Source organism: Lepidothrix coronata, unplaced genomic scaffold, assembly GCF_001604755.1.
Source record: "Lepidothrix coronata isolate B3197 unplaced genomic scaffold, Lepidothrix_coronata-1.0 Scaffold332, whole genome shotgun sequence".
Taxonomy (NCBI): domain Eukaryota; kingdom Metazoa; phylum Chordata; class Aves; order Passeriformes; family Pipridae; genus Lepidothrix; species Lepidothrix coronata.
Window position 1 is genome coordinate 160646 of NW_016690512.1, and position 26014 is coordinate 186659.

The window sequence follows — 26014 nt, forward strand, 5'->3', positions numbered from 1 at the left end:
TCGGCTTTGTGCTCGTCCCGCAGGGTCCCGGTAGCCGAACGGAGCCGTGGATTTCAGTAGTCACCGCACCGAAGTGCTGCCGTACACCTTCAATTGGCTTTGCGCGGTGCAGATTAACGCACAATTTCCAAAGAATTTACTCTCAGACTGTGAGAGATTATAAGGATATTCTCGTTTTACAACAGCAGTTCACAAGTTGCATGGGAGTAATTCAATGTAGCATGAATTTCTTAAATACAAATAGTCAATACATGGGCCAAGCCATCATGGTGTTGCTCCGTCTGTACTGAAAAGATGCAAACCGATGCCTGTGCTGCTGAGGCAGGTTTTGGACCAGCACAGCAGCCGGGAGTTGGATTCCACTGTGGAAAGTGCAGTAAGTGTTCTGACAGTAGAAAAACACGGAACACTGCTTCAATCCAACAGGGCAAATAGGTGGTGCTCAGGCAGTTAAATCTGCATCCAAAGGGACAGATTACACTGTGATCCCAGAAAGGGGGAAACCTCTTCTATAGGTGCCTATAAAGGAAATTAAATTTAGAGAATAGATTTGTCTCGATTTCCAGTTGAATGAGATGAGTCCCATTTTTGCTAACCACTGCTGGTTAGACAATAGGTGGAGCCTGTGACAATAAACATGGTTAAGTTACCACAGACATTTTACTACTTAAGTACTGCAAAGACTGGGTCTGATCCAAGACATTCTCTTTCTAGAGTTAAAGGAATAATTCAGGGTTAGTGGGGAAAACATGTCATGTAAATCAGCACAGAAGAAGGTCAATATTGTTTCCCTGATGCTTCATCACCTGCATTGCAAATATTCCCATGTGAAGCCTGGTAGCTCCAAAGAAGAGGCCCACTGTGGTAGAATGTCTCAGGAAATAGAAATTGCTTTAGATCTGGAATGAAAACATGAATTTGCTGGATTCATCTTTGGTAGCAAGGTTGAGTTATGACAATTTAATAGGGGGGAGAAGAAAAGTAATTTCTTTGTACATGAACTATCACAGTTGAATCACTTAACCATACACTTTTGTACAAAATACCTTAATTAATTATTTAAGACTGAAGCAAAATTAAAACAGAAATGAGGTGAATAAGTTAAATAAACAGTTAAGGAGCAGAGTCTATGGACAGCACATGTACCTAAGTGTGAGTGAGAAATGGGGTTTCTGCAGGATGAGCCAATTTCCAGCTTGTCTGGAATAAGTGTGTTTCCTCCTAGCCAGGAACGTCTGTTCCCCCCCAGCCTGGGTCTCCATGTGGTGACAGCTGAGCACTAACAAGTGGAGAGCACAAAGCTTGTGCCAGGGACAGGCAGGGAGCACACACTTGGCTCTGTGCTCAGCTGCACAGTGCAGCCCTGTGACTGCACCTGATTTAATCATCATTGAATTATTTTAATCTCTGAAACACAATTGCCTTTCTATAGCCGATTTCTGTCAACTATAGCCTGATTATTTTAAGAGGAAAAAAATTGGTCTAGTGGAATTAGTGGATTCCTAGACTAATACCTGACAAAACTCCTGAGATTTACCACAGCAAGTAAGAATGTTAGATTGTGAAAATACCCCAGCCTATGTCAGGGTCCTAGGCCAAAGGACAAAGCTGCATTAAGTAGCATAATTTCTTTGGCAACTTTTATAGAATGTCTTTACCTTTACATGGGAGGGGGAGATGACAGAGTAAAGATGCTTATGTGACAGGAGGAAGCTGTGCCATGAAATTCAGACTTGCTTCCATGGAAAATAACAAAATTCTTGCAGTGTTCAACGGAAGCTCAATCAAACAAGGGTTTAGGTCTGCTTCACAAGATACAGTACCAGGACTAAAGCACAGTTTTCCGCTTGTTTCCTGCTAGGTGGAATAAAACCAGCTTTTTGAACTTGCTCTTACTTTGGGTTATCTGTTGCTACAGGCAATCCATTCACAGTTAGATCCATTCATTTGCCATGCTGCTTAGAGAGGGCTAAACCTTCTCCATACTTTTTATAATTTAATGTTAAATGACTTGATTAAAGCATGTCAACAAAACCAGCCATTTCTGTCTTCTCCCATAAAAAAGGAACTAGGAATTGTGTAGGGTATCAGTGTTCCTTGTCTTTTTGCATCACATTGGTATTTTTCCTAAAATGCAGTTTTCTTACTGAAAGGAATGGCTTATATATTGTTAAATATATTAAAAAAAATGCATACAAGAGAAATGCAACATATTTAATTTAGAATCCTTTGTTCTGCGAAGGTTAGCTTTTCTTAAATAGACATAGTCCATCAGGCCAAGCACTCACAGACTGGTATTTGTTTTGGTTGTGCTGCATATTTGCTCATTCAAACATTCTTTTCTTTCTGTTTTTCATTTTACATTAACAACAGCAAAGGGCCCTGAAGAATTCTAATTTCTTTCTATGGCTAATGATTTCAAGATTATTTTCTGTGCCATGTACCAGGCTACGCCAATATATATTGCCACCATTTAGTGATGACTTTAGTACTCTAATTCATTAGTTTGCAATGCTGATCACAATTGATCCTGAATATATTAAATAGTTTCATAAAAAATAATCAGTGATTTCTACCAGATAACTTTATGTTCAAGTTAATATATAGTGGATAAACAAAAGAAGTTACTAGACATATCACTAAGAAGACTAGGAAGAGTCCATAAAAGCAAAATCAGTAATCAAATATGAAGCCACTTCATACTCCTAATTTAAACTAATTAATCTTTTTCAGTGACACAATTACATGCTTTCTTATTACAAGTTGACAATACTCTGTGAAGTCTGAAACAAAATAAATTATTCTTTGCTTGTTTGCTACCTGGGCAAAGGTCAATAATACCTCAGGGCAAACACAGTCTAAAGCAAATTTCCTAAAGTAATTCAAATTGAAAGGAAAAAAATCTTTCTAATAGCAAAAAAGGCTCAAATAGCACATTAAAGAAGGAATTTGTGATGCATTGTATATGCATAAAAATCCTACACGTGTATGCATACAGTAGCATTGCCCCTGAAGCTTTCTTGTCGCCATGAATTTAACTCATGGTTACCTTGGTGTGTGCAGTAATCACTATGTGAGTTTGTCCCTTGGATGAAGAAGACTTTCCAAGCAGTTGCCTGAACTTCTGCTTCCTTAGTCCTAAATGTTGAGTAATTTACCTCTGTTCATCTGCCCTCAGCCCATAGGAACCAGAGATGTAAGTGCCCCCCAGAAGTGGGTTTCATAGTTGATGTCTTCAGTCACACGTTAATTCAGAGCCAGCCTTCATGTAAATAGTTAACAAAAGCAATTGGAGAAATTTTTCACTCTACACTCGGAAGTATCATGTTTTTGAACCTGTTTCCTTTGCTGTCTGGTTCCTGTGGATCAATTTGAATAATGTGCATGTGTTCAGTGGGTTTCAGAAAGAACGATTCCTGCTTTTCTGCTGCCGTTCCCAGCAGCCTGGCAATGCTGGCTGTGCTTTAGTCGGACATAGCATGGATGGGTCGGAGTAGGAGAAATTCTTTCACAGCACAAGATAAAGGAACCCTTGTAGGGCAGATCTCTGTGTTTGAAAAGCAGGCACCAAGCTACAGAGCCACTGCTGCCTTTAAACTGCAGTGATGCCCTGTTCAGAGTGAAGTGACCATCCCAAACTCTGAACTGCTCCCTGGGCTGGGGGAAGGAAGCCAGCACTTTGAGGAGGAACGCAGGAGCTGTTACAAAGAGGAGTTCAAAGGTGTGCTCAGTTGCTTGAATGCACAAAGAATCTTTTCTAGGAATATCTGAGTATTGCCAATAAAACAGCACTTACTTGCTTTAGACTGGGATTGCTTCATCTATCTATTAAAAGTAAACAAAATAATCCCCCAAAAGACACATAATTCACATTTGATGAGACTAATCATGGAACATTTCAAATGAGAAGGAAAATCTTGCTGAAACTTAAGAGAAAACAGGAACTAAGGAGATTAAAGACTTGTTTGCAAACTCCATACTTAGGCTTGTTGCCATGTGAACAATCTTTTGATATTTTGCAGTACATTATAGAAAAAAAGCAAATTGATACAAGGTAAAAATTTTGTTTAACTATTGACATTTTTGCTAGACAAATTAGAATGTGTGAAAGAAATTATAAAATAATTTTTAAATTAACATAAAATTTGATGCCTTTGGTATATCTAGTAGAAAGGTGCATGTTGAAGCATTATATTTAACAATTTAAATGTGAGGTGTTACAACTGTTCTTATTTCTGCTGAGTAGCATGATACACTTTATCCAAAGCTGAATTTCAGGAAGGTGGATATACATGTGTTAGCAGAGGAGCCATTTACAGCACAGAGATTACTGGTAAATATAACAGTGTGAAAGGTATTGGACAACAGATGTATAAAAACTATTATTCAGAGTTGTTTCCATTATCATAGTCCCCGGATTCATATTCTTCATCATCATCTTCATCAGAATTGTCATAATAGTCCTCATATTCAATGCTGTAGCTTGCACTTCTACTGCCAGCAGTAAATGCAAATGGAGGAGATGGGTCTGCAAAGCATAATTGAATCCAGATTAAAATAGTTGAAGATAGGAACAAAGTTGAAAGTACAGGTTTGGATTCATATAGCAAGTTCAGTGTTTCTGAATCCTTGTTATCTATGAAAAGAAGAGGGGTTTTATCTGATGACTTGACCTCATACCACTGAAGCTTGTGATACATGAGGAAATTTCTGTATAGAATCGTGGAATCGCAGAATAATTTGGGTTGGAAGGGACACTGAAGCTCATCTCATTCACCCCCTGCCATGGGCAGGGACACCTCCCACCAGCCCAGGTTGCTCCAAGCCCCGTCCAACCTGGCCTTGGACACTTCCAGGGATGGGGCAGCCACAGCTTCTCTGGGCAACCTGTGCCAGGGCTTCACCATCCTCACAGTCAAAAATTTCTTCCTAAAATCTAATCTAAATCTCTCATATTTTAGCTTAAAACTGTTCTAGCTTGTCCAACCACTGTCTGTCCTGCCTGTATAAAAAGTCCCTCTCCCTCCTTTTTATAAGCCCCCTTTAGGCACTGGAAGGGGCTCTGGGGTCTCCCCAGAGCCGTCTCTTCTCCAGGCTTAACACCACCATCTTGCTCAGCCTGTCTCCATAGCAGAGGTGCTCCAACACTTGGAGCATTTCTGTGGCATCCTCTGACCCACGCTAACAGGTCCACATCTTTCCTGTGCTGAGGACATATTGAAAATGCATTTAATTCTCAATACTAGTAAACTATGAGGTCAGTCCTCTGCAGGTCCTCTGCACCTGCAAGTATTACCAGACGCAGAAAAGCTTTGAAAGCCACTTGCAGAAACTAGATTAGTGACAAACTCCTCTAGATCAGGAGGCAAATATAAGACAATGTATCCTTATTCTAAATTTGCCAGGAAAGCCAGTTCCTTAGAGGAAGAAGGATGTTATTCTGAAGGTCTGGGCCCAATACAAAACAACAGCAGAGCTATTTCTTACATCTTTCTAATCACTCTCATTAAGGAACAAAAACTGTTTCCTTCCTAATTTTTTGAAAAATAAACAGCTAAGCAGACCTGCCATGGTTCAAAGACTCCCTCAGCTACAACAGCTGTTGTTCTGGGTCCCACTAATATCAAACAACTTCTGTAGGATAAGGATATGTCTCAGCTATATGGCTCTAATCCACAACTTTCTGTTTTCTGGGAGCTGGTATAATTTGCAGCAAAATATTACAATATCAACCCATTAGGGGATAAAGTAAAAGAAAAGCACACAGAAAAGTTAAAATATGGGCACTTTTGGGTAATTTCTCCTATCCTTCATCTGCATTCTGGCAAACCCATCCTTTGCAGCCTGTTTGTATGCATTTTTATATTCTTTACATCCAAATAAAAAAAAATTACCGTCAACGACTTTCAGTCTTGCAGAGGCATATGTTGCACCATACTTATTTCTGGTGTGGCAGATGTAAATGCCTTCATCTGACTTTTTGAGTCCTTGAATCTGCAGCCAACCTGTCACACCATACTTCTGAGGCCCACCTCTTGCCTTTGAGAAGGAAAGAAATGTTTGAAATTAAGTAGCTAGGAGACACCATGATATTTCTCAAAATAATTGTGAGTGGATTAAATATCATTACAACCTTTGCTTTTTTTTTAGTGCCATTGTGCTTTGGTTCTGTTTGTTCCTGCTCTATGTTTTACCCTCTTACTGCTCTGCACCTCTGGGTTCATGTGCTCCCATCTCCGCTCTTTCACCTTCATTGCCCTTCACAGTTCTCTCATTTCTGTTCCTTCTCGTGCTGCTGATTCCCAGCGCTCCTCCTGTCTCTTGTCCCAGCACCACTTGCTGCTCCTTCAAAGCATTGCCCCCTGTTCTCAAGCTCAGCAATTTCTTCAGGATGAGAGCGGGGAGTGGATCTGGGTGAGTTGTTCAGGGCCAAGGGGCCTGCCCAAGCTGCCACTCAGCAGCCAGGTTTTAGTGGATTGGCATGACATTCCAGGAGCTTTCACACTTCATGACAATCAGTTTCTACTGGTTTGGACTAGAGCCTCCTAAAGGGGTAAGCTTTCTTTGCCAAACAAATAATGCAAACCCATTCAGAGATGTTAACAGAGATGCTCTCATGCTGAATGTATTAATGAGATAGGTAAACAGGGGTCAGTTTAGCCTTTGAGGTGACCAACATTTGTATGGGGCTCCTTGCACCATTGTCTCTCAGCAACTTTAAATCCGCTAATCCCACCTGTGTTCATTCTGCCTCTGGAAGAATTTCTAAATAACTTCCACTTCTGGTACTTTTTGGTACTTTAATTAGCTTTTTCTGTGTTTTTCCTCTCTACCTTTTTTTCAGGTTGTGCCCCATGTCCATTGGATCTGACTGCTTTTGGGCTGTGTATCCAAAAATTTGCCATGTATTTCACTGCATAGTCTCTGCTCATGTTTTTTGACCATTGGGGAATGCATTAGTACAGGCTTCAGCCTTCCTGCAGGCTGCCTGTACAGCTGGCATCATTTGCCAGCCCAGAATGTTATTTCCATTTAAAAGTGTTAACATTTTGATTTATTTGGTTTCAGCTAAAACTTTCAGCCTATTTCTAGACTTGCTTGAAGCCTATACCAATGCCATTCTACTCATTCCCCTCAGATTAAAACACCAAGGCCACCATAAAATGAACCAGTTTCTTTGATCTCCTTATGAATGCTTCAGGGACAGAACCCAAATGACAGTTTTCAGAAACAGCATCTTGCACAGGAGAACTTTAGATACCTGTCAGAACCAGGTTTCCTGCCTCAAGAGTAGAAAAGGTGCTGCAAACAGCCATCCTTCCCAGAATGTTCCTTCTTTCAGGCAGTAGCCTAAATGGTTCCATTTATGTGTTTGCTCAGTTTTTTTCAGAATCAGATCTACATGAAGAGACTCTTCCATTGTTTCTTTCCCTGAGCAGGCCAGATGGTACCCTGGCTGTTGTTCCTTCTGCTGAGACTGCCAAAGCACTAACTGAAATAATCATTTTTTTGTATAGTCAGAGGGCCCCTATTGGGAATCTATTTACTGCAACAGTATTGTGTTTTGTAGGAGGAATGCACAGATTAACCACCTGTGGTGGTTTGGACCTTGATTTTTACCCCCAGAGGCTGAAAAAGTGGTAGACCCCAAGGGGTGGAAACCCCTGGAAGTTTTGAAGTTTTGCCCAATGGGCGCTCCTGCAAAAATGTAAACATATCACAAGCACCAGAAGAGATGAGTTGTAGTTTGGGTTGTTGGTGGAGTGGTGGCCATGTTGTGAGCCACGAGGTAGGGGCTCTGAGCCCCTTGGGGCCTCTGGCCCCCTCCCAGCCCCCGGCTGGGGGGATTGCAGAGACTTGGAACAGTCTTGGACTGGGCTAAGTGTCTGTAGTTATGCCGGGAGATGTTTTTCTCCATGGGCACAGAGCAGCAGCCGGCACTGACCAGAGAAACAGTGGCACAGAGCCAGGACAGATAAGACCTGAACCGGAGAGGCAACAGAGACATGCAGCATCGCAGAAAGGACTCCTGGAAAGGGAGAGAGAGAGAGAGAGAGAGAGAGCAGCAGCAGAGCTACAGAGTTTGGGGTAAGACTGATACCAGACCCCAAAACTCCCTTGAGACCCCTCTTAGAGAAGAGGGACATGGACTCCTATTTTGGAGAGTAGTTTTGGACATGCAGCACTGGAGAGAGAGAGGAGCTCAGAAGCTCAAAGATGTCCCGGAGCTGGACCGGGACGGCCAGATGGAATGCGGGGGGAGTTGACCTTGGCTTCCCCCCGCCACTGCTGCCACGTTGGCAGTTGAGACAGAGCACGGAGCTCTGCAAAGGGGAATTTGAATCCCCTGAGGAAGGGACTTTCACGAAGATGCCCCTGCATTTCGTGATATACCTGTGGTGACGCGAGTCTTGTCCCTGCTGGCAGCCCACAGGTGAGGCCTTCGCTTGGACCGAAGGAGAGCCGAGGGGCTTGGAGACCCCCTTGTGTGTATTGAACAGAGATCCAGCTACAACAATCCAGTTACAGCTGCTGCATACATGAGAAGAGGACAGATGACCTGCTGCCTTAGAAGATGCTGCTTAGAGACTGGAAGGGATCTATCCTTCTTTCCCTCCTGGACTTTTATTTGGAGGGGAGAAGAGATCTGATCATTGTAAATACTATATGTCATGGTAGAGATATTGTGATTGTGTGTATAATGTGATATGGTATTTATTTGTACAGTCATTGTAATATATTCCCTTTCCCCCACTCTGAGTCTGGTGTGTTTTGTCTGGAAAAAAACCATCTCACATTAGGTTGAGATGTGGGAGGGGGCTTAGACTAGGGGATTGGATTTTGGGGCTATCTCAAACCATGACACCACCCTGCTCCTCTTGCCAAACTGTATGCCATGGAAAACTCAAGTTTTACCTGAACTGAGACGTGGGTGTCATCTCCTGGCAGAAACATTTTATTCCCCTTTTTTTTCCATTCAAGGTGTGGCATAGGATAGGCTGACACCTCACAGCCAAAAATGACATCATTGCCTGTGTAATTCTGGGCATCCTGAGGTGGCATAGAAATAACAGGAGCTGCAAAGAACCAACAGTGGTGTTTTAGAAGACAGTGCACCAAGGACCACAAACACAAAAGCACGTAATGTTAATTCCTGATGCATGTGATACATTTCTTGAGTATAAGAAATTCTGTAGCAGACAGTCACAGAGTGACTTGATTGTATGATAGTTCTTCTGAATATCTGTTCCATTTTGGTTAGCTAAAGGCCAAAATACAGCTATTGTGAACTTGTCAAATTTTGGTCTTGCCCTGAACTTGCTAAAACATTGTCCCGCGCCCATGGAACCCATTGCCACAAGTTACAGAACAGCAGCATTAATGCATTCCACATTTGTCCTCAATTGCTATTGATTTCATTCAATAGTCTTGTTATGAGACAACAAATGAAAAGGATTGAATTCAATTAATTCTGTAAGGGTCTATGTTATATTTATTATAACTCTTACATTTCCACTTACTTGTTTCCTATAGTTCTCTTACCCTCATCCCTCTCCACTATTTATTGGTTGCCTCTGAATTGTGCTTTCCCTTTTCCCGAAGCAATAGCTGCCGGTAACCACGAGAGGGAGCCAGCCCGGGGGCTTGAAGACATTGAAAAAATAAACCATCCCTTGATGCCTTCATACATGATTTCAGTACATACATATTTCTCTATGACTATGTATGAACATACTAAGTGTTAACAGGAGATGATGATATTTAGCTTCAAAGAGCAAAATAACATATTTACTGTCATCACGGATTTCCTGTTTTGGAGATCTCTGCTTTCTTTCCCCCTGATCTATTTGTTGTCAACAAAAAATGTTTTTCCTTCTAAAATCTGTTTTCCATTTCCAGATCAGTGCTCAAAAAGGAATTCATTTTCTGGGCCATTGGGCTTGTATTTAATTAGCGATTTTTTTTTTGTACAGATTCCAGATTTCTGGAAATAGAAACTTTAGTAAATAATCAATATATTACTAATATATTATTATATAATTATACGTTATTATTTTATATTACTAATATATTTTATTAATAAGTAAAAACCTGCAATATTTGAATCAGTACAGAGGTGCAGCATTTATGCTTCAGCATTTGAAATTGTAACAGCCCATTCCATGTTTTCAAGCAATATTTTCTAACACATTTGTCAGTTTTTCAGGATTTGTGTCTATGCAGAAAATATGAAATGCATACTGATTAAAATTAACTGCAAACAAATTATACAGCAAACTATCAATTTCCCCATTTATAAATACCTCAATAAACAATCTTGCTGCTCTTCAAAAGTAAGGTTTTTCAAACTAGGATACTTAAACCCTTAAACACTTGTTCTTTCACGAGAACTGTACATTCAGAATCTGTCTATTATTTAAAAAATCTTGTATTCAAATCAACATTAACTGAATATCTGGATGAGAATTTTTTTTCCCTTCAAATCTTAAAACTCAGTGCAGCCACACTCCTTTTAGTAGATACTGGATACATCCAGTATCATCAGACATCTAGTTAAGCTTAAAATGTACCAAAACCACCAAATGTCTACACTGACTCACAGTAGTTCTTTGAATGACTCCCGCACAGAGGCAGTGTAAAAACTTTTTAGAGAGGCAGATGTTGCCTGGTGAGTATTTTTGTTGTGGTGCTGACTCGGGTGCCCTGTGCATCCCCTGACAACACTGACATGGCCAAGGACTGAGTCCCAGCTGTGCCTAAGCCCAGTGAGGCCACCCCAGTGCTGTCCAGCACTGTCCCCCATACAGCTGGATGAATTCCACCCTGGAAATACCCCTCCTGCCATTAACTGTGAGGAGAATACAGCTTGGGAATGCCTGGGTATGGTCTGAGTCCCAGCACTTGAGTACAGGGCTGACCAGGACTGGCATCATGTGAGATCAAACTCACAGCAAGTAGTAGTTTTGATCTAACCAAACTGCTTTTCCTAAATCTGAACACTTGACAAATACTTGCATTATCTACTCAAACTTGAAGTGCCTTCAGAAATAAAATACTCCATGTCTCACAACACCATTTTGCTGTATTTGCAGAAGAAAATTGAAGTCATGAGGTACCATTTTAACAGAAATTTATAAACTTCATTTTTGAGTGTTTCAGATTTTGTGTTCAAACAAATTCTCCCATGCATATCTGTGTGTACTTTTTTTTGTATAACTGATTAGAAACAGAGCTTTCCTGTTATGATAACCTGTCACTTTGATACCTGGAGTAGATAAATTTTTGTTGATAGCCATAGAAAGCATTCTGATGTCTCAGCGTCCAGAGCTCAATGGGCGGGAGCTGCTTCTTTCCTTTTACAGTCCCAGTCAGTCATGAATGATCCCCATGTGTTAGAGAAGACATAAACAAGAAGCCAGGAAAAGCCAAAATACTGCTTCTGCTTCACCTTTCGCAATCAACCTAATAGCATTCCTGACTAATGAATTACGTAATTCACAGGATATTTTTTCCTCATATTGTATATTATTATTTTTTTCTAATCTGTGTTTGATTTGATGAAAATGGCAGAAAATTTTGTGGCTTATTTATTTGGTTTTACTCCAAAATTTACGTTTAAAATGAATCATGTGACACAGCTAAATATAAAGAGAATCACTGCTAGACTGTTCTGTTCATTAAATTATCAGCAAGAGAGGTTTGAATGTGAATGGGGATGGTTTAAGCACAGAGAATTTGCATAATTAATGTACTTAGTAACTTTGGTAAAATATTATCAAAATAGGATCAAGACTAGCTTTCAGGAAAGGCTATTTCAGTATTTCTTTAGTGACCTAGGCCTTTTTCTTGTGATAGAGGAGAGATGAAAGGCTGTACTCTTCTGATGAAAGGAGTTTATTGTTATTTATTTATTCATTGGTTGCTGTATACAATTAATCTATTTGGCATCAATAGAAAACAGCTTTGAAGGAGAAATAACAAAACAAAGTACTTTGACTTGAGTGAAAGTTATATTTATAGCTTGGTACCAAAAGCCCACAGCGCTCAGTGTTTGTTTCACATGCAAATTGGTGTGGGTAAAGCCGGTGCTACAGAGAGCTCGCTGCTCTCCGAGCCAGGCTCCCTGTTGCCTTTTGTCCTCAGCTGCAGCCCTGAGAAAGCACGGTGCCCTTTCACATGGCCCCGGGCACACACCGGGCTGGCACTGCGGCTCTGACGGGCCGAGGCAGCGCCTCTGGGCCCTTCAGGCTCCGGCCGGGCTGCAAAGCACAGCCTGTGAGCTGCAGCTCGGGGAGGTGGGGGACACGGCACTGGTGTCCCCCCCGCCAGTCCAGCCCCTGCCCAGGCTGCGGGACTCTGCTGCAGCGGCACAGACACCAGCTGGGCACTGTCCTCCCCAGCAGCTGAGGGGATGGGCCCTGCTTTTCTTAACTCAACTCTGCACAGCACTGACATGGCTATGAACATTCCCCAGGCTTTGGCGCATTTCAGTAAGCTGAGCAGCCTTAAGATATTTCTCTGCATTCCTGGAGAGATGGTCCAGCCTTTCTGGGAACCCAAGGAAGCCGCAGGAAAACATTGGGGGTGATTCCTGCATGCAGGGCAGCTAAGCTCATTCCTCCTGCTTGAGGAGCAGCCGTGCGATGTGCCTTAGGGGTGACTGGAGGCCCGGTGGGTAACACCAGCAATTAAAAGTGGTAATACTTCCAAATTAAAGTTTCTTGTACGTGGCCAGTTCTGTTAAATGAATTAGAGGTACCATTGCTTTAAGCCTGTGTGCCTGAGCAGCTGCCTCTGCTGCAAAGACACCAGCACTTGCTAACAGAGTGGCACTTCCACCCGAAAGGCTGACAGGCTTTCAGTTGTACTGCAGGCTGGTGAGCACGTCTTTACTGATAAGCCTCATTTCCCAGCTTAATACCCTCATGGCAAATAAAGGATTCTTCAATGGATCTTTCTCTTGCAACCAGAGAAAGAGGAAAGAAGCCTGGTATAAACTGTTCATCACTTTTCCTTTTAAGTGTTCAATATCCAGTGTTCATTCAATATAAAACACAGCATACAGTCTAAGACTGCTAGAGAGGAGTGGGTAAAATGTACCTGAGTTACTCCCATATGTGGTCCTTTGTCAGAGTTGCAATTTTGGATTCCCAAAACTGTGACCCATTTATGACCCGCAGACCTTTTCTACTTACTTCATTTGAGAAAATATTTCATTTACTTAAAAAAACCCCAGTAATTTCTCAGTCAGAAAATAAAAGCCTCTTCACATTTTCATTTTATATTCATGTGTCTTAGGAGAAAGGTGCTCAGGAGTAATGACTTGTAATAATATGAAGAATGGGAACAGCATATGAACAGGAGTCAGCATTCCCCTGAAAACCCACCTAAGAATCCTTCCACTAACAATCATCACAGACAACTGTTCATGCGCTGTGTCTTTAGAGAAATTGTTTCAGCTTTATTCTGTTCTAATATTTGAATTTCTGTTTCATGGGTTAGCTAGATTTTATGATGATTCTCAAATTGGATTATTTTGGATTTTTTTTTTTGTAAAAAGAACAGAGCTGTTAATTAAACCCTATCTTCTATTGCCCCTGCTTCACTGCTTACCATATATACTCACTGGTGGATACATGTGGGAGGCGTGCCGTTACAGATACACACATGCATACATATATATACACATATACATACATGTATGTGTGTGTATGTATGTTTATGAATGAGATCTGCCTTACTAACACCACTTTAAAATTAGGTTAGTCCTCTTATAATAATAATCATTTGCCTGTTTCTCCCAGTCTATCCTATCTGTTTACTGATTCCCAACTACACAGACAACTTTTGTAGAAAAAAATCATACTCTGATTATAATAATCATACTCTGATTATTCAGAGAAGAGCCAGTCTGTAGACTGATGGCTTATTAGTCACCATGTGATTTAATCGACTAGTCTAATCTAGAGGTTTATAACATACAAGATTAAGTACCAGCTGCTAAACCACATGTTTAACACAAAGTAGTATTATAACAGAATAATAATAATTGTAAAAAAATTGCCATATTAGTTTAATAAAGCTAGATTAGAGCAGCTAGTAAGACATCTGAAAATAGAATCAGCTTTTTTTTCAGTTTGGAAGTGCCTCTGTACACATTACCTGATTCACATGGCCCTTTATGTTTCATGCTGATATTTCTTTTTGCAGCATAAGCCTTGTTGAATTGACAGATGTTCTCGTAGGTTTTCCCTTCGGGTCCACAGATGCTCTCTTGAGACTTGCACACACACTGGGGTTCGGGGACTTCCCCAAACCTTGCTTCATCAGCATCCAGCCTGCACTCGAGGTCATCTCCACACTGCCCATAAAAATGATTGCCCTGGTCCAAGTCGCAGATCTGACCTTCCACATTCCCACATTCAAGACAGCAGCCACAACGATCCAACACAGTCCCGGCTGGACAGTCTTTAGGCTCAGAGCAAAGCGTCAAATCGCATTTTCCACAACTATCTCCTTCCCTTAGCAGCCTCCACCAACCTCGGTGGTACAAGGCAGGGAAACTCTGAGAAACCTGTACCAGTGCTATCAGCACTGCTGTAACCATCCAGTGCTTCATCTTGAGAGTGTAACAAACAAGCAGAAAAGGTCCTTGGAGTAAAGCCAAGGGGAGGAAAAAAAAAGAAAAGATAAAGAAGAGCAAGCTAGTGAGAGAAAAACATCACAATCCTGGCTTTGTTTTAGAATATAAACTCTACTGCAAACACAGGCTTTAAGAAAAAATTAGCATCAAAGTCCTAGTCTGGAACTGATAATAAAAATGCATAACCCCCCACCAGCTTTTCTCTAATGCAGTTTGGAATGTGAGTATTGCTTGCACAGAGACCAAACTGCCCCCTCTGACAGCTGAGTTGAAGCTCTCTGAAAAGCTGTTTGCTCAGTGGCTCCTTGAGCCAAATTTGCAAAACAGTGCTCTACTGAAACAACATTTTATTGCAGCTATTGTAGAAAGGGGAACAGGGTAAATAAGTGTAAAACGAAAAAATTGACTTCTATGAGTGCCCCTGCCCTCCATCAGGTGAAAAAGATGGTCACAAAAAGATAAACATGGGTACAAAGCAGGACCCAAAATCCCAGTGCCCTAGGGCTGAGCCAGTGCTCCAGAGAACTGGAATTGGTTTGACACCAAATGTCATCTATTAATGATCACAGCTAGGGGGTCCTGAATTTACAGTTTACTTACAGGCTCTATACAAGAAAGAGACAATCCAAAACAGCTGGAATTGACTTTAAACTCTTGGGTTTAAGATGAAAGATGCCTATAACCATTAAAAAACCCATTGTTCTCTCTCCATATATCTTCTTTTTAGTGTTTATAGGTGTCTGTGCTTTACAGCACAAAACAATGTGTTTGTCTCTAAGAGCAATATGCAAAAGGTTTAGAACACAGACAAACATGGGCAAGCTGCTCCAGCATCTTCAAAAGAAGATTCTGCTGAAGTTTTAGGTGCTGCACTCATCTTTTCATAGCTCTTCTCTGCCTTAGTTTCTTAAGATGTAGTTGCATTGTGGATTATGAAGGAAGATGAAAGAGGTAACTGATTTCTTTCCCTTGCTTTTTCTGTATATATATGTCTGCCAGTTCAGGGAGATGGCTTTGCAGGGTCATTGTTCACCAGGTGTTACACTTTTCTTTGTCCACCTCAGGATTTAGACATGCTCCCTACCTCCTTGGCAGAAATCTCCCCTCCCTTGCACTGCTGATGAGATTTGGTGTCTGTAGCCCACAGGCTGATGTAACCATTGTTCAAACCACATGCAGCTCACCAGTGATGCATCTTCTTGTCTGTGGGAGGTAGAAATGAAGCATCATGGAGTTACAGACTCTACAAGTATAGCTCAATGCCATGGGTCAAGGATCACCACTGCCTACAAATGAAGTGTCTCTGTGGTTAGATTAAAATAACTCTACGTGCATCACAGTTTAAAAATATAAAATTATGACACTGTTATCAAAGTGGAATAAAAGAGAAGTCATGCTTGTCCTGAAATCATCCCCAAGCAGCTTTTCTTCTTCTTTTATTATTCGTGGTGCAGAGCTGCTACATAAGCTCAGTTGAAGGATGCATTTTGTTGTACCAGCCTTGCATCCTCTGGGCACATCCACAAAAGCAAATATTTTAAGGTCATTTACTTTTTATCCCAAAATATTTCCATGGCTTTTCCCAAGTTCAGCTTCATACCTTCTGCACCTCTTGCTTTGAGTGAAGTAGCAGGCTGCTTCATAATCACTTCCTTCTCCCAAACAACATATAATGCAATTTCCCTCAGTTTACATTGGTGGAACACTTCTCGAAGCCAGCCTGGAGAGATCTGCAGGGCACTGCTTTTTTCCCTGTGATCATTGGGCTACTTCATATTCTGCAGTGCAAGTTTTTGCTTTGAACTTTGAATCAGATTGTAAAGGAGTAAATTGTGTGTGTAATTGATGCTTTTAACATTGAGAGTCAGAAAAAAATAGTAACCACTAAATTTAATGGGAAATTGATTTTTTGTCCCACCTCCTTATTCTGTTTAATGTGTTTTATTTCACACTTCCTCATTGAGTTCTAATCGGATATTTAGTTTTGCATTATAAGGTCTACTCATCACTGTCTATTTCATTATCTGTGTCTACAGCTGTAGGAGATGAGTATCTATAGGACAAGGGTTTGCTAAGGCTCATATAAAGTAAAAGAATGTTTACAGGGGTGAAACCATATATTCAAAGTGGAGCCAAAGCAGGAAGGTCTGCAGGCCAGCCCCGCACTTGGTAAGGCTGAGCTTTGCCTGGGGTCTTCCAAGAAACCTGTGATCTGAGGGCTAAAAAACAGTGTATTGCAAGGAAGTACCTCATGTGAGCTGGCACAGAGGAAACCCAGCAGAGATATCCTACAAAGCATTTTTGGCATTTACCTGACTCACATAATCTGAATTCTTGGTGTATTCAGCCTCTACATTAAGAACTGAGAATGCCTGTGATGTCGTTTAAACAGCTGCCACTTGGCAGAGGATCTGCACCTGAATATTATTTGGCCACTGATTCCTGAGCTCACCTGGAACAACTTGGGGCAAGAGAGGTTAAAGCATTGTGGTATGACATGGAGAAATGGCCTGATAGCTGTCTGAGTGTCTTTCATTAGCAAGGCCGCGGTGAAAAGCTGAGGAGAACTCTCCACACTGGATGAATGTGTGGCAGAGTCAGAGCAAGAAGTATAAAGGGGGAGGAAGGAGAGAGAGATCAGGATGCATAGCTGGGTTTGAAGTGGCATGTCTAAAGGCATAGTCCCATCTGCTTCAGTAATAAAATACGCATTATTTCAATATGTCTCTAATCCCTGAAGCTTGCTTTGGTGGAAAAAAGTGTTGATTTTCAGCACAAACCTTGAATTATCTTAATCCTAAATATCTCCCATAAAAAAACACAAGCAGCAGTGGATTAATGTCACTGGTGGATGTGCAAGACAGGCACCAGTGCTTCCTGTACCCTCAGGCTGTGTTGTCCATCAGGACATGGGCCACGTCTTGCAGAATTCCTGTAAGTGATTTGTTAAGGAAATTGTATTCCTATTCATTTCCTGCCTTCTTCTTGGGCCCTGGTGTTATGCTAAGCTCCTGACTTGTATTGCATTGTTTTGCTTTGCATAGTTATAGGTAATGGCTGATGCAATTTGAAATCCTGTTGCTGGGCATTCCTGAGGTACTGCTCCTTTAGAAAAAATAACGTTCAGCTCTTCATTCTGTTTTTATTAGTGTCCATTTGAGTCTTAATTAAGTTAAGGTTTCTGAATGTGGCTTTTGCGAGACTTGCAGATCTGGTTTTACACAGACATGCACAGGAGTCCTGTGACGAATAACAGCAAAATACAAAAACCTTCCAAGTGTTCCTTTTACCTTTTCTAGTTCCTCTCCTTGAACAGCTGAAGTCAAGTTTGGAAACTAGAGTGCTCTGTCTCTTAGGTTGTACTACCTGTACTGGAGGTACCTTTAGAGAGAGGAAATCTTGGCTGACTCAATGTGTTTCCATCCAAGGAACCTTATACTTGTATTATGCACCCAAAAGAAGTGTTAAAGAATGTTTGCTGTTGTACTGGGTCAGAGCAGGCCACTGGCTGTGCCCAATGGGTATGTGCATTACTGGCACTGCACTGGTCTCCTGGGATAAGTTTTCCCCCCACAGTATCCAGAGTTGAGCTTCAGTGGAGGTGTTTAGCTTGAAGTGGCAACTGGGGGGGAGTAATGCCAGATGAAGTGAGAAAGGTGGGTTGCCATCTGCAGGTTCCTACCAGAAGTGCTGACTGGCAGTGATGCAGCTCAGGCAGTCCTGGGGTCTCCAAACAATGCCTTTTCTGGGGCCAGTCCTATTTGCTGACATGTTGCTTTCATGAATCTCATCATTAGGGCTGTAAGCACATGAACTATAAGTTAATTCTGCTGTAACATGATTATTAAATCCATTAATCAAAGGCAGGAGATCCGTAATTAACTTATTCTCCAGCATCAAGTAAATGATTCTGCTGTGAGCTTTAAGAAAGCAATTGTTCGCTAATATGCAACATACAGTGGGGCTATTAGACTATAAGGCTCTGTAATTGTATAATTAAATTATAAATTTTGCATATTTTAATAATGCTTTAATTATTTTCTGTGTAAAGTTAAAATGTAGGTTCATTTTTTTTGCATTTTTAAGGCCTTACATATAATTTATAAAAAAAAAAAAAGAAAAAAGAAAAAATCAAAATTAATGTCCGTCCTCTGCCTGTAAGCTGACGCTTTCCATGAAAGGCTTTGACCAGGCTTTTGGTGGCTCACCTGTCTCCGCCAGTGGCTGGCTGCAGATTTCTCCTGTTACACATTTCAGCAGCATTGTTGTTGGTCACTGTAGGCATTCAAATTTTAACCTGCAAAGACCAAAGAAGTGCCTCATAGCACTGTGCTATACCAAATGCTTGGGTTTGCTTTAATACAGGTTTATGGACTCCTTTTCACATAAGCTAGTATTTCTTCCAGAGAGTTCAATGATTCCTTTCAAGACTGAAGTCATTCTTTTGCGAGGTGGGAGCTGTAGTGAGGAAACTTGCACAAAAGGTATCAGGAGGACATTTCACCCATAGGCCCTGCCCACATTTCCAGCCTGGCAAATCTTACTTGCTCATCTTAAACCTTTCTCTGTACACTTTAATCACAAGAACAGTATGAAAGCAATAGCCACCACTGTTCCCCTTCCTGTTGAGGGAGAGGGACATGAAGGTTTGTTTACCTTCTGCCTTTATTTTGGGGATGCTTTTCCATTAGTTCTCTGTTTTGCACAGAACACAGTGTTTTCAGGTGTCATATTCTACTGCAGCAGACACTGTAGTTTAATGCTGAGTGAAACTATTTGTGTGTCAAAGGCAGTTGCTGTCTACATCAACAATGCCACGGGAGTGCTTTCAGGTACAGCAGGGCTTCAAAGACACTGGAGCTTGGGGAAAATGTGTCAAACCTTGACACACAAAACCAGACAATAAAAGAGCAGCGCAAGAAAGTGTGTCTTTCACATGCTGACAGCCACAAGCAGCAAGACAGAAATGGGGCAGTGGGCTGGGGGGCCTGCATACAATGAGCAGGAAAGGGTGGGAGTTACAGGAAAGGCCCTGGGATCCCCAGCCTGTCCCAGGGTTCTGGGTGGCACCCACTTACCTCTGTCACCAAGGCTTGGCTGGTGTGGGTGTTAAAGTGTCTAGCAATGTCCAGGTGTGCCCCTTGCTATTCTCAGCCCCTCTTGGGTGCAATGTTCAGCAGGTTGTCTGAAAACTGGCCTGGTCCCTATCACAGACCTGCAATAAATGTGCTCTAAGCATTTGGAGAGAGACTGGAAGAAAACAAAACAAAAAACCTCAAAGCCACATGGTTCTGACTTTGACAATGTTTCAAGGTGCTTTTACCTGACAGACTGAAAAGCAACGTTAGCTCTGGCAGCTGAGACCCAGATGTGTGTTTGCACCTGTCCATCTGTTTCCCAGCAGATGCACAGAGACAGGAGGCACAGCAGGAAGGGTAAGCCCAAAGTTGACACTGATGGTGCTGCTAGTGACATGTACCAGCAAAGTTCTTAAAAGGGGCAAACCACAGTGTTTCCTGGGAAAGCCTAATAGAGAGATCTCTGAAACTTGGAGACAATGAATATAGAGTCATTTTTCTTGGCAATCTTAACGTTGATGGATAGGACAGTTTGCCATGTCCAGTTTGTATAAGAGCAGCTGATATAAAGTGGCTTCATAGCTGGATATTTATGAGAAGTTTCATTTCAAATAATATAGTTTTGCCTCTAGCAGTGCTGTGGTTTAGCCCTGTTATTATTGGGAACTAAATCTTTAGGATATTCTAACTATAACTTCAGGGCCTGTTTGATCTATGCAGCAAGGTGAATATTTTCCAAAGCAATGGAAACTTTATAATGGAAAGTTTTATTAGCAAAAACTACCTGTCCCTAAAACCAACCAGGAAATCAGGTACAGAGAAGAAACCTGAGGGATGCTCCTTCAGCTTCTGCTTTCTCTCACAGCAGTAGTGAGGAAAGTAGTGTTCTTCATGACATCAAATGTACAGGTATCCTATATCAGTCCTCCTCTAGGAAAGCAACTAGAAATCAAGTTGTGATACAAGCAAAATTCTCTCCCCTCACCTCTGCTGCACATGGATCTTACATAAACTACTCTTATCTCTTGAGGGAAATAAGTTTCACCCCCAGTGCCAGACCTGACCCCCAGCCAGCACTGCTCTGAGATCTGTGCAGAAGGGGATGCACTTCCATTGAAACTTCCAAGGTGTTTTTAGAAGTGTGAGTCTTTCCTGTTCTATGCCAGAACAGTAATATAAATGGGATATTCCCAAGTGATTCCCTTATCTCTTTGGAGCGTGTAGAGCAAAGGGCTGCAGTCAGTAAGGCCTATATGTTGGGAGGGTCCCTGTGGTCCCACAACAGCCTGGAAAGGCAGAGCAGGACCTCCTGGAGCTGCCAGCTGGGCTAAAGTCTCTTTTTCCTCAGGCTAAACCATAAATCAGGCTCCAACCTCTTCTTTCCATTTCTCCTCCACAGACGCTATTAGCTCTGCCTTAGGTTCAGGCTGCAACCCCTGGTAATACAGTGTCCAAATAAGTTGTGTCTGGGCAGTGGTGCTCAGGTCAAAATGATCCAGCAATGAGCAGGAATCTGCCTCCCACCACTGCGCTTCAGTTTGTTTGGAATTGTTCCAAAATTTAACACTTCTGACAAACATTTATGTTCACTTGTGATTAGAGAGCTTCAAAGAGGAGCTGTCCTGCTGTCCAGAGGAGGGGACGTGCAGGCTGTGTGTGGGGATGGGAGGCTTTGCTGGATTTAGATGGTTTGGGCACCCATGACTTATGCATCAGGAGGAGGTGGAAGCTGTGAGAGGGGACAGGAGAAATCTTTAGAGTGAATAAGGACAGAAGGCAACACTTGAGACAAGCTTGGAGGAACAACATTTAGCCCCGAAAGAAGGGCTGAGAGCACAGGTATTGCCTCTTGCTGTTTAATTTCCTGCTCTTCTCAGGACTTTGTGTGTTGTCTACAGAGAGACAGGACTGCATCAAAGAATCCTGCAGATCAGCACCCTGGGCTTTTTGTGTTCATACCTCCAGAAGGAGTCATGAAGGAGTAATCTCCAGACAACATCATTCATCTCAATTACCTGAGGGAATGGCCTGAAGCTGTGTCAGGGCAGGGTTAGGCTAGATATCAGGAAAAGGTTCTTTCCCCAGAGGGTGATTGGGCACTGAACAGGCTCCCCAGGGCAGTGGGCACAGCACCAAGGCTGAGGGAGCTCAAGGAGTGTTTGGACAACACTCTCAGGGATGGAGTGGGATTGTTTGGGTGTCCTGTGCAGGGCCAGGAGTTGGACTGGATGATCCTGATGGGTCCCTTCCAACTCAGAATAGTCTGTGATTCTTTGAATACTTGGAGGTTAAAACAAACAAACAAACAAACAAACAAACAAACAAACAAACAATGGCAGATCTCTGGCACAAATGCTGGCAAACCATGTTGTGCCGCTGGGAAGATGAAGCTTGTCTAGGGATATTTGCTTTCACTAATGCTTGTGCTCTTGGGGTCAAGATAGGGCAGAGCACTGGGGGGGCTTTGCCAATCTCTAGAAGCCCAGTGCTAGTCCTGTCCCCTTCACTATCCTGATGTTTCTAAGGGTCACAGTACCAAGGGTACCTCATCTGGGATAGCTCTTAGCTTTGCACATTTATTCCTAATAAAAGTCATGGAAGCTGGAAATGGCATTAAGCGAGGGAATATGAATAAAGACTTGGTGTGAGCATGAATTAAGAAGTAAAGGTCTGTGTCCATTTAAATTGGTAGCCAGACTCCCATTAGCTTAAATGTGCTCGGGATTTCACCCTGTCCTTTCTTTCAGCTAAGCTGGCTTCCTGTTTGAGTTGGCAGGGCAGATACCTTTGTCCCTGTCCAACAGGGCATACTTGGAATTGTTTTTCTCCCAAGCTGATGGAGCAGTCTTAGAAGTCTCAGTCTATTCCAGCTGCAGCGTGGCTGGACACACCAAACACAAACATCGTGTGTGCACTGCAAGTCAGAATGGTTTTGTGTTAAATGCTGTTCTAAAGTAAATGTCTGAAAGCACAAGCAGTCTTGAAGGCCTGGTCTGATCTTGTATTTGTCATTACATTTCATGACAACTGACATGAATCTACATCTGCACTAAAGAGGCTTTCTCTGCTTATGACAAACACCAGTTAAAAGGTGTGCAGTGATGCTGGAGGGGGGCATTGCTCTTATTATAGCAGTAGAGGGGAAAGGACACTGCCTGGCTGCTCTCCTGTGCCACAGCACATGGCAAAGGTAGACCCAGTCATGTTTGTGGGCTGCAGCAAAAGAAGAAGGCAGGACATCTCTGGGAAGATCTGAACCAATAGTATAAAGCCAAAACTTACTGTCTCCTTGGGAAAGGGGGAGGGAAATAATCTCTGTATTTAAAACAAGGCATTGAAGGTGGGCATATATCTCAAACTGGATAAATTTAAAGTTCTGGACTGATGGGAAGATTTGGTCTTAGTGTTGAGAGGCATCCACATAGTCTGACTCTACCTGCAGAGCTTTAATTCCATGTTCTCTGAAGTCTGAGGATTTGTTTTCCAAAGGTCTCAACACAATAAAAACATAATAGAGTCCCAAATTAATAAAGCTGTACATGTTCTATAATTTAGTGGAACTAAAAAATCCACATTGAAACAGACACAGGCCATTTCCATTCAAATCCCTCTTCTGCTAGAGGCTTGGGTAAAGGGAGGGACTCTCCAGGGTGACTGAAAATAAAACCCCTATGACATACTGGAAAGACCAAAACCAGATGGCTTCTGGATTCACAGGCTTCCAAAGTGCCACGTTCTCAGGCCATGCCTCCAGGCAGTTCAGTGCTAAGCAGCTGCAGCTGCCCAGCAGGCCCTGCTGAAGCCCTGTCCTAAAAGACAGGAATCAGAACCTCATCGTGCTGGTACACCCTGGATCTGAAAATTTCTTCTGTTTCAAAACTGTGCCAGTATACACTATACTTATCTTGGTGTAGGATCTGCAATCTCCCCAGGGAATACACTGACATTATACGAAAGCTTTCCTTTTTGGAGGACAAAAAAGCAACTCCATATCAAGAACTAAATTTGCTTCCTCTTCCCTGTTCACAATTCATAACTCTTCTGTTCATTTAGCTTACTAGCAGGGATGAGCAACCAAATGTCAGCTCTAAAATACGGATTTCTTGTTTGCAATCCTCTGATCTAATCTGATGAAGAAAGTAAGACATAACAGATTTTTGGGCCCAACCAAAGCAGACTGCAGTTCAATATTGAATTCTCCTGGTGAACTGCCAAGAGAGTAAAAAACAATTTAAAAGGGTTTGAAACTACAGGAACTTCGTGAAAACCTGCAGGATTTGAGACAAAGATCTGAAAAAGGTAAGAAGAAAGAAAGAAAATGTATCAAATTATTCATTATAGTCTTAACACTCTCCTCAGATTAACAAGAAGCCCACTGGCTGATCCCAAGTGTAACAACAGGCTGTAATTTAAAACAGCTTTTATTCATTAATGAATAGAAAAGTTATATCAGTAAGAACTTTGATAAAACCTGTGCCAAGTACCAGCACTAAACAGTCTTTCCTTGTAACGATGTGGCTTGCTACCTGATTGTGTGTTGGGACACTAACTATTGGTTTATGCTACCAATTCAATCACTTGGTTTTAAATGAAATTAACCTTGTGAAAATGCGGACTATTCCTTTCAGCAGATGGTACTATTTTTGTATACAAATACCTTTTGGAAATGTTAATGTAAACCACATGCTCTGAAATGACAGGATTCCTGCACTGAGCCCTTTATCCTCCTGAAAATGAAAAATAACACTCTGTGAGCTCAGACTCGTGGTTGCTGCAGCAAGACCAGTGCCTGCTTATTGCTTATGCTGGCTGAACTGGGCACAAGAACAGTGAGGGGAAAAACAGGTGGAGGGCATAGAAAGAATGTTGGGCTGTGGTGCTTCTCTCCCCTAAACACCTGTATTAGCTCTAGAGGAGGCATGCAAATAGCCACTGTTAACCTGTTTGAGCTCTCCTCTACATTGCAGCTCCTTCATATTTTACTGGATAAATTAATCCCCAAAGTGCTTTATGCTGCTGTTCCTAGACTGTTTTTGGTTGCCAGCTAGAGTGACTCTTCAGAGCATATTCTGAGGCTTTACATTCCTCTGGGTTACAAGCATTTGCATCTCTCGCAAGTGCCTCAAGTTACGGCGTTGCCTGATGCTGTTCACTATCCATCTTGCTTCCCCATGTCAGCATTCACAAGGATCTGTCCTCAAAGCCTTAGAGAGCAAATGTTCTTAAAAAGAGACAGATTGCAAAAGCTGCAGCTTAGGGCAACGTTCTGCAGACCAGAACTATCACTGCAATGCAGAATTATCTCAAAAAGCCAGTCAGTCTTTTCCTCTGTACATTCACATTCTGCCAAGAGCACAAACAAACTGGCATCCTGTAAATAGTGGAATTTACAGTGAAATAGTGAACCTTAGGGATAACTGTCCTCTACCAAGCTCCCTCAGAGCTATAGGGCAGATGTGGTCAGTGGGAGATGAAACAGCTCCGAGCACAGAAACCATCAGGTTGGAAGCTGCCACTCAAACTGGTTCCTGTTCCCTGTAGAGCTGTGCAAGGCTGAACCCTTAAGCAAAACAGAGCTGTGTGCAGTGCTTAACCTGTGGCTTTGTCCTCACTGCAGATTATGTGTTACATACTAGTCCTTTGTGGGAAAGGCTGATTCTCATATGAATGTGTCTGAATATCTGGAAAAAAACCTCCTTCCCCTACTACCTTCTGTCCTTCCTTTCCTTCTTGAAGTTGCCAAAATCATCAATAAATTGGAATAGACAGAGTTGACACTTTTCAAGACAACATGTGGTTGGCTAGGCTGGGTCACCAAAAAGTGCACAGAGGTGTAACTTAGAAGAAGTCCAGAACAATGTCAAAACATCAAAGTTGTAACAAAAGCTGCAGGCAATGAAAGCAAGTCTTGAGGGTGGCTGTCTGCTGTAATCATGGAATTGGTCAGGCTGGAAGAGGCCTTTCTGAGGAAGAGTCTGGAGCACAAGTCTGATGAGGAGCAGCTGAGAGAGCTGGGGGGGCTCAGCCTGGAGAAAAGGAGGCTCAGGGGGGACCTTCTGGCTCTGCAACTCCCTGACAGGAGGGGGGAACCGGGGGATATCGGGCTCTGCTCCCAGGGAACAAGGGACAGGATGAGAGAAAACGGCCTCAAGCTGTGCCAGGGGAGATGTAAATTGGATATTGGGAAAATTTCTTCACAGAAAGGGTGGTCAGGCCCTGGCACAGCTGCCCGGGGCAGAGGTGGAGTCCCCGTCCCTGGAGGGATTTAAAAGCTGTGTGGATGTGGCACTTG

The 26014-nt window shown here is 42.2% G+C and overlaps 1 protein-coding gene across 1 annotated transcript; it reads right to left on the reverse strand.

The window, feature by feature from the left end:
- Positions 1-6: 6 nt before the first annotated feature.
- LOC108509087 (kazal-type serine protease inhibitor domain-containing protein 1-like) lies at positions 7-14956 on the reverse strand. The gene is made up of 4 exons (XM_017838348.1): positions 14164-14956; positions 8917-9077; positions 5895-6039; positions 7-4528 (listed from the first exon to the last, which is right to left on the reverse strand). The coding sequence occupies exons 1-4, from the start codon at positions 14618-14620 to the stop codon at positions 4383-4385; spliced, it is 909 nt and encodes a 302-aa protein (XP_017693837.1). The 5' UTR covers positions 14621-14956; the 3' UTR covers positions 7-4382.
- Positions 14957-26014: the final 11058 nt, after the last annotated feature.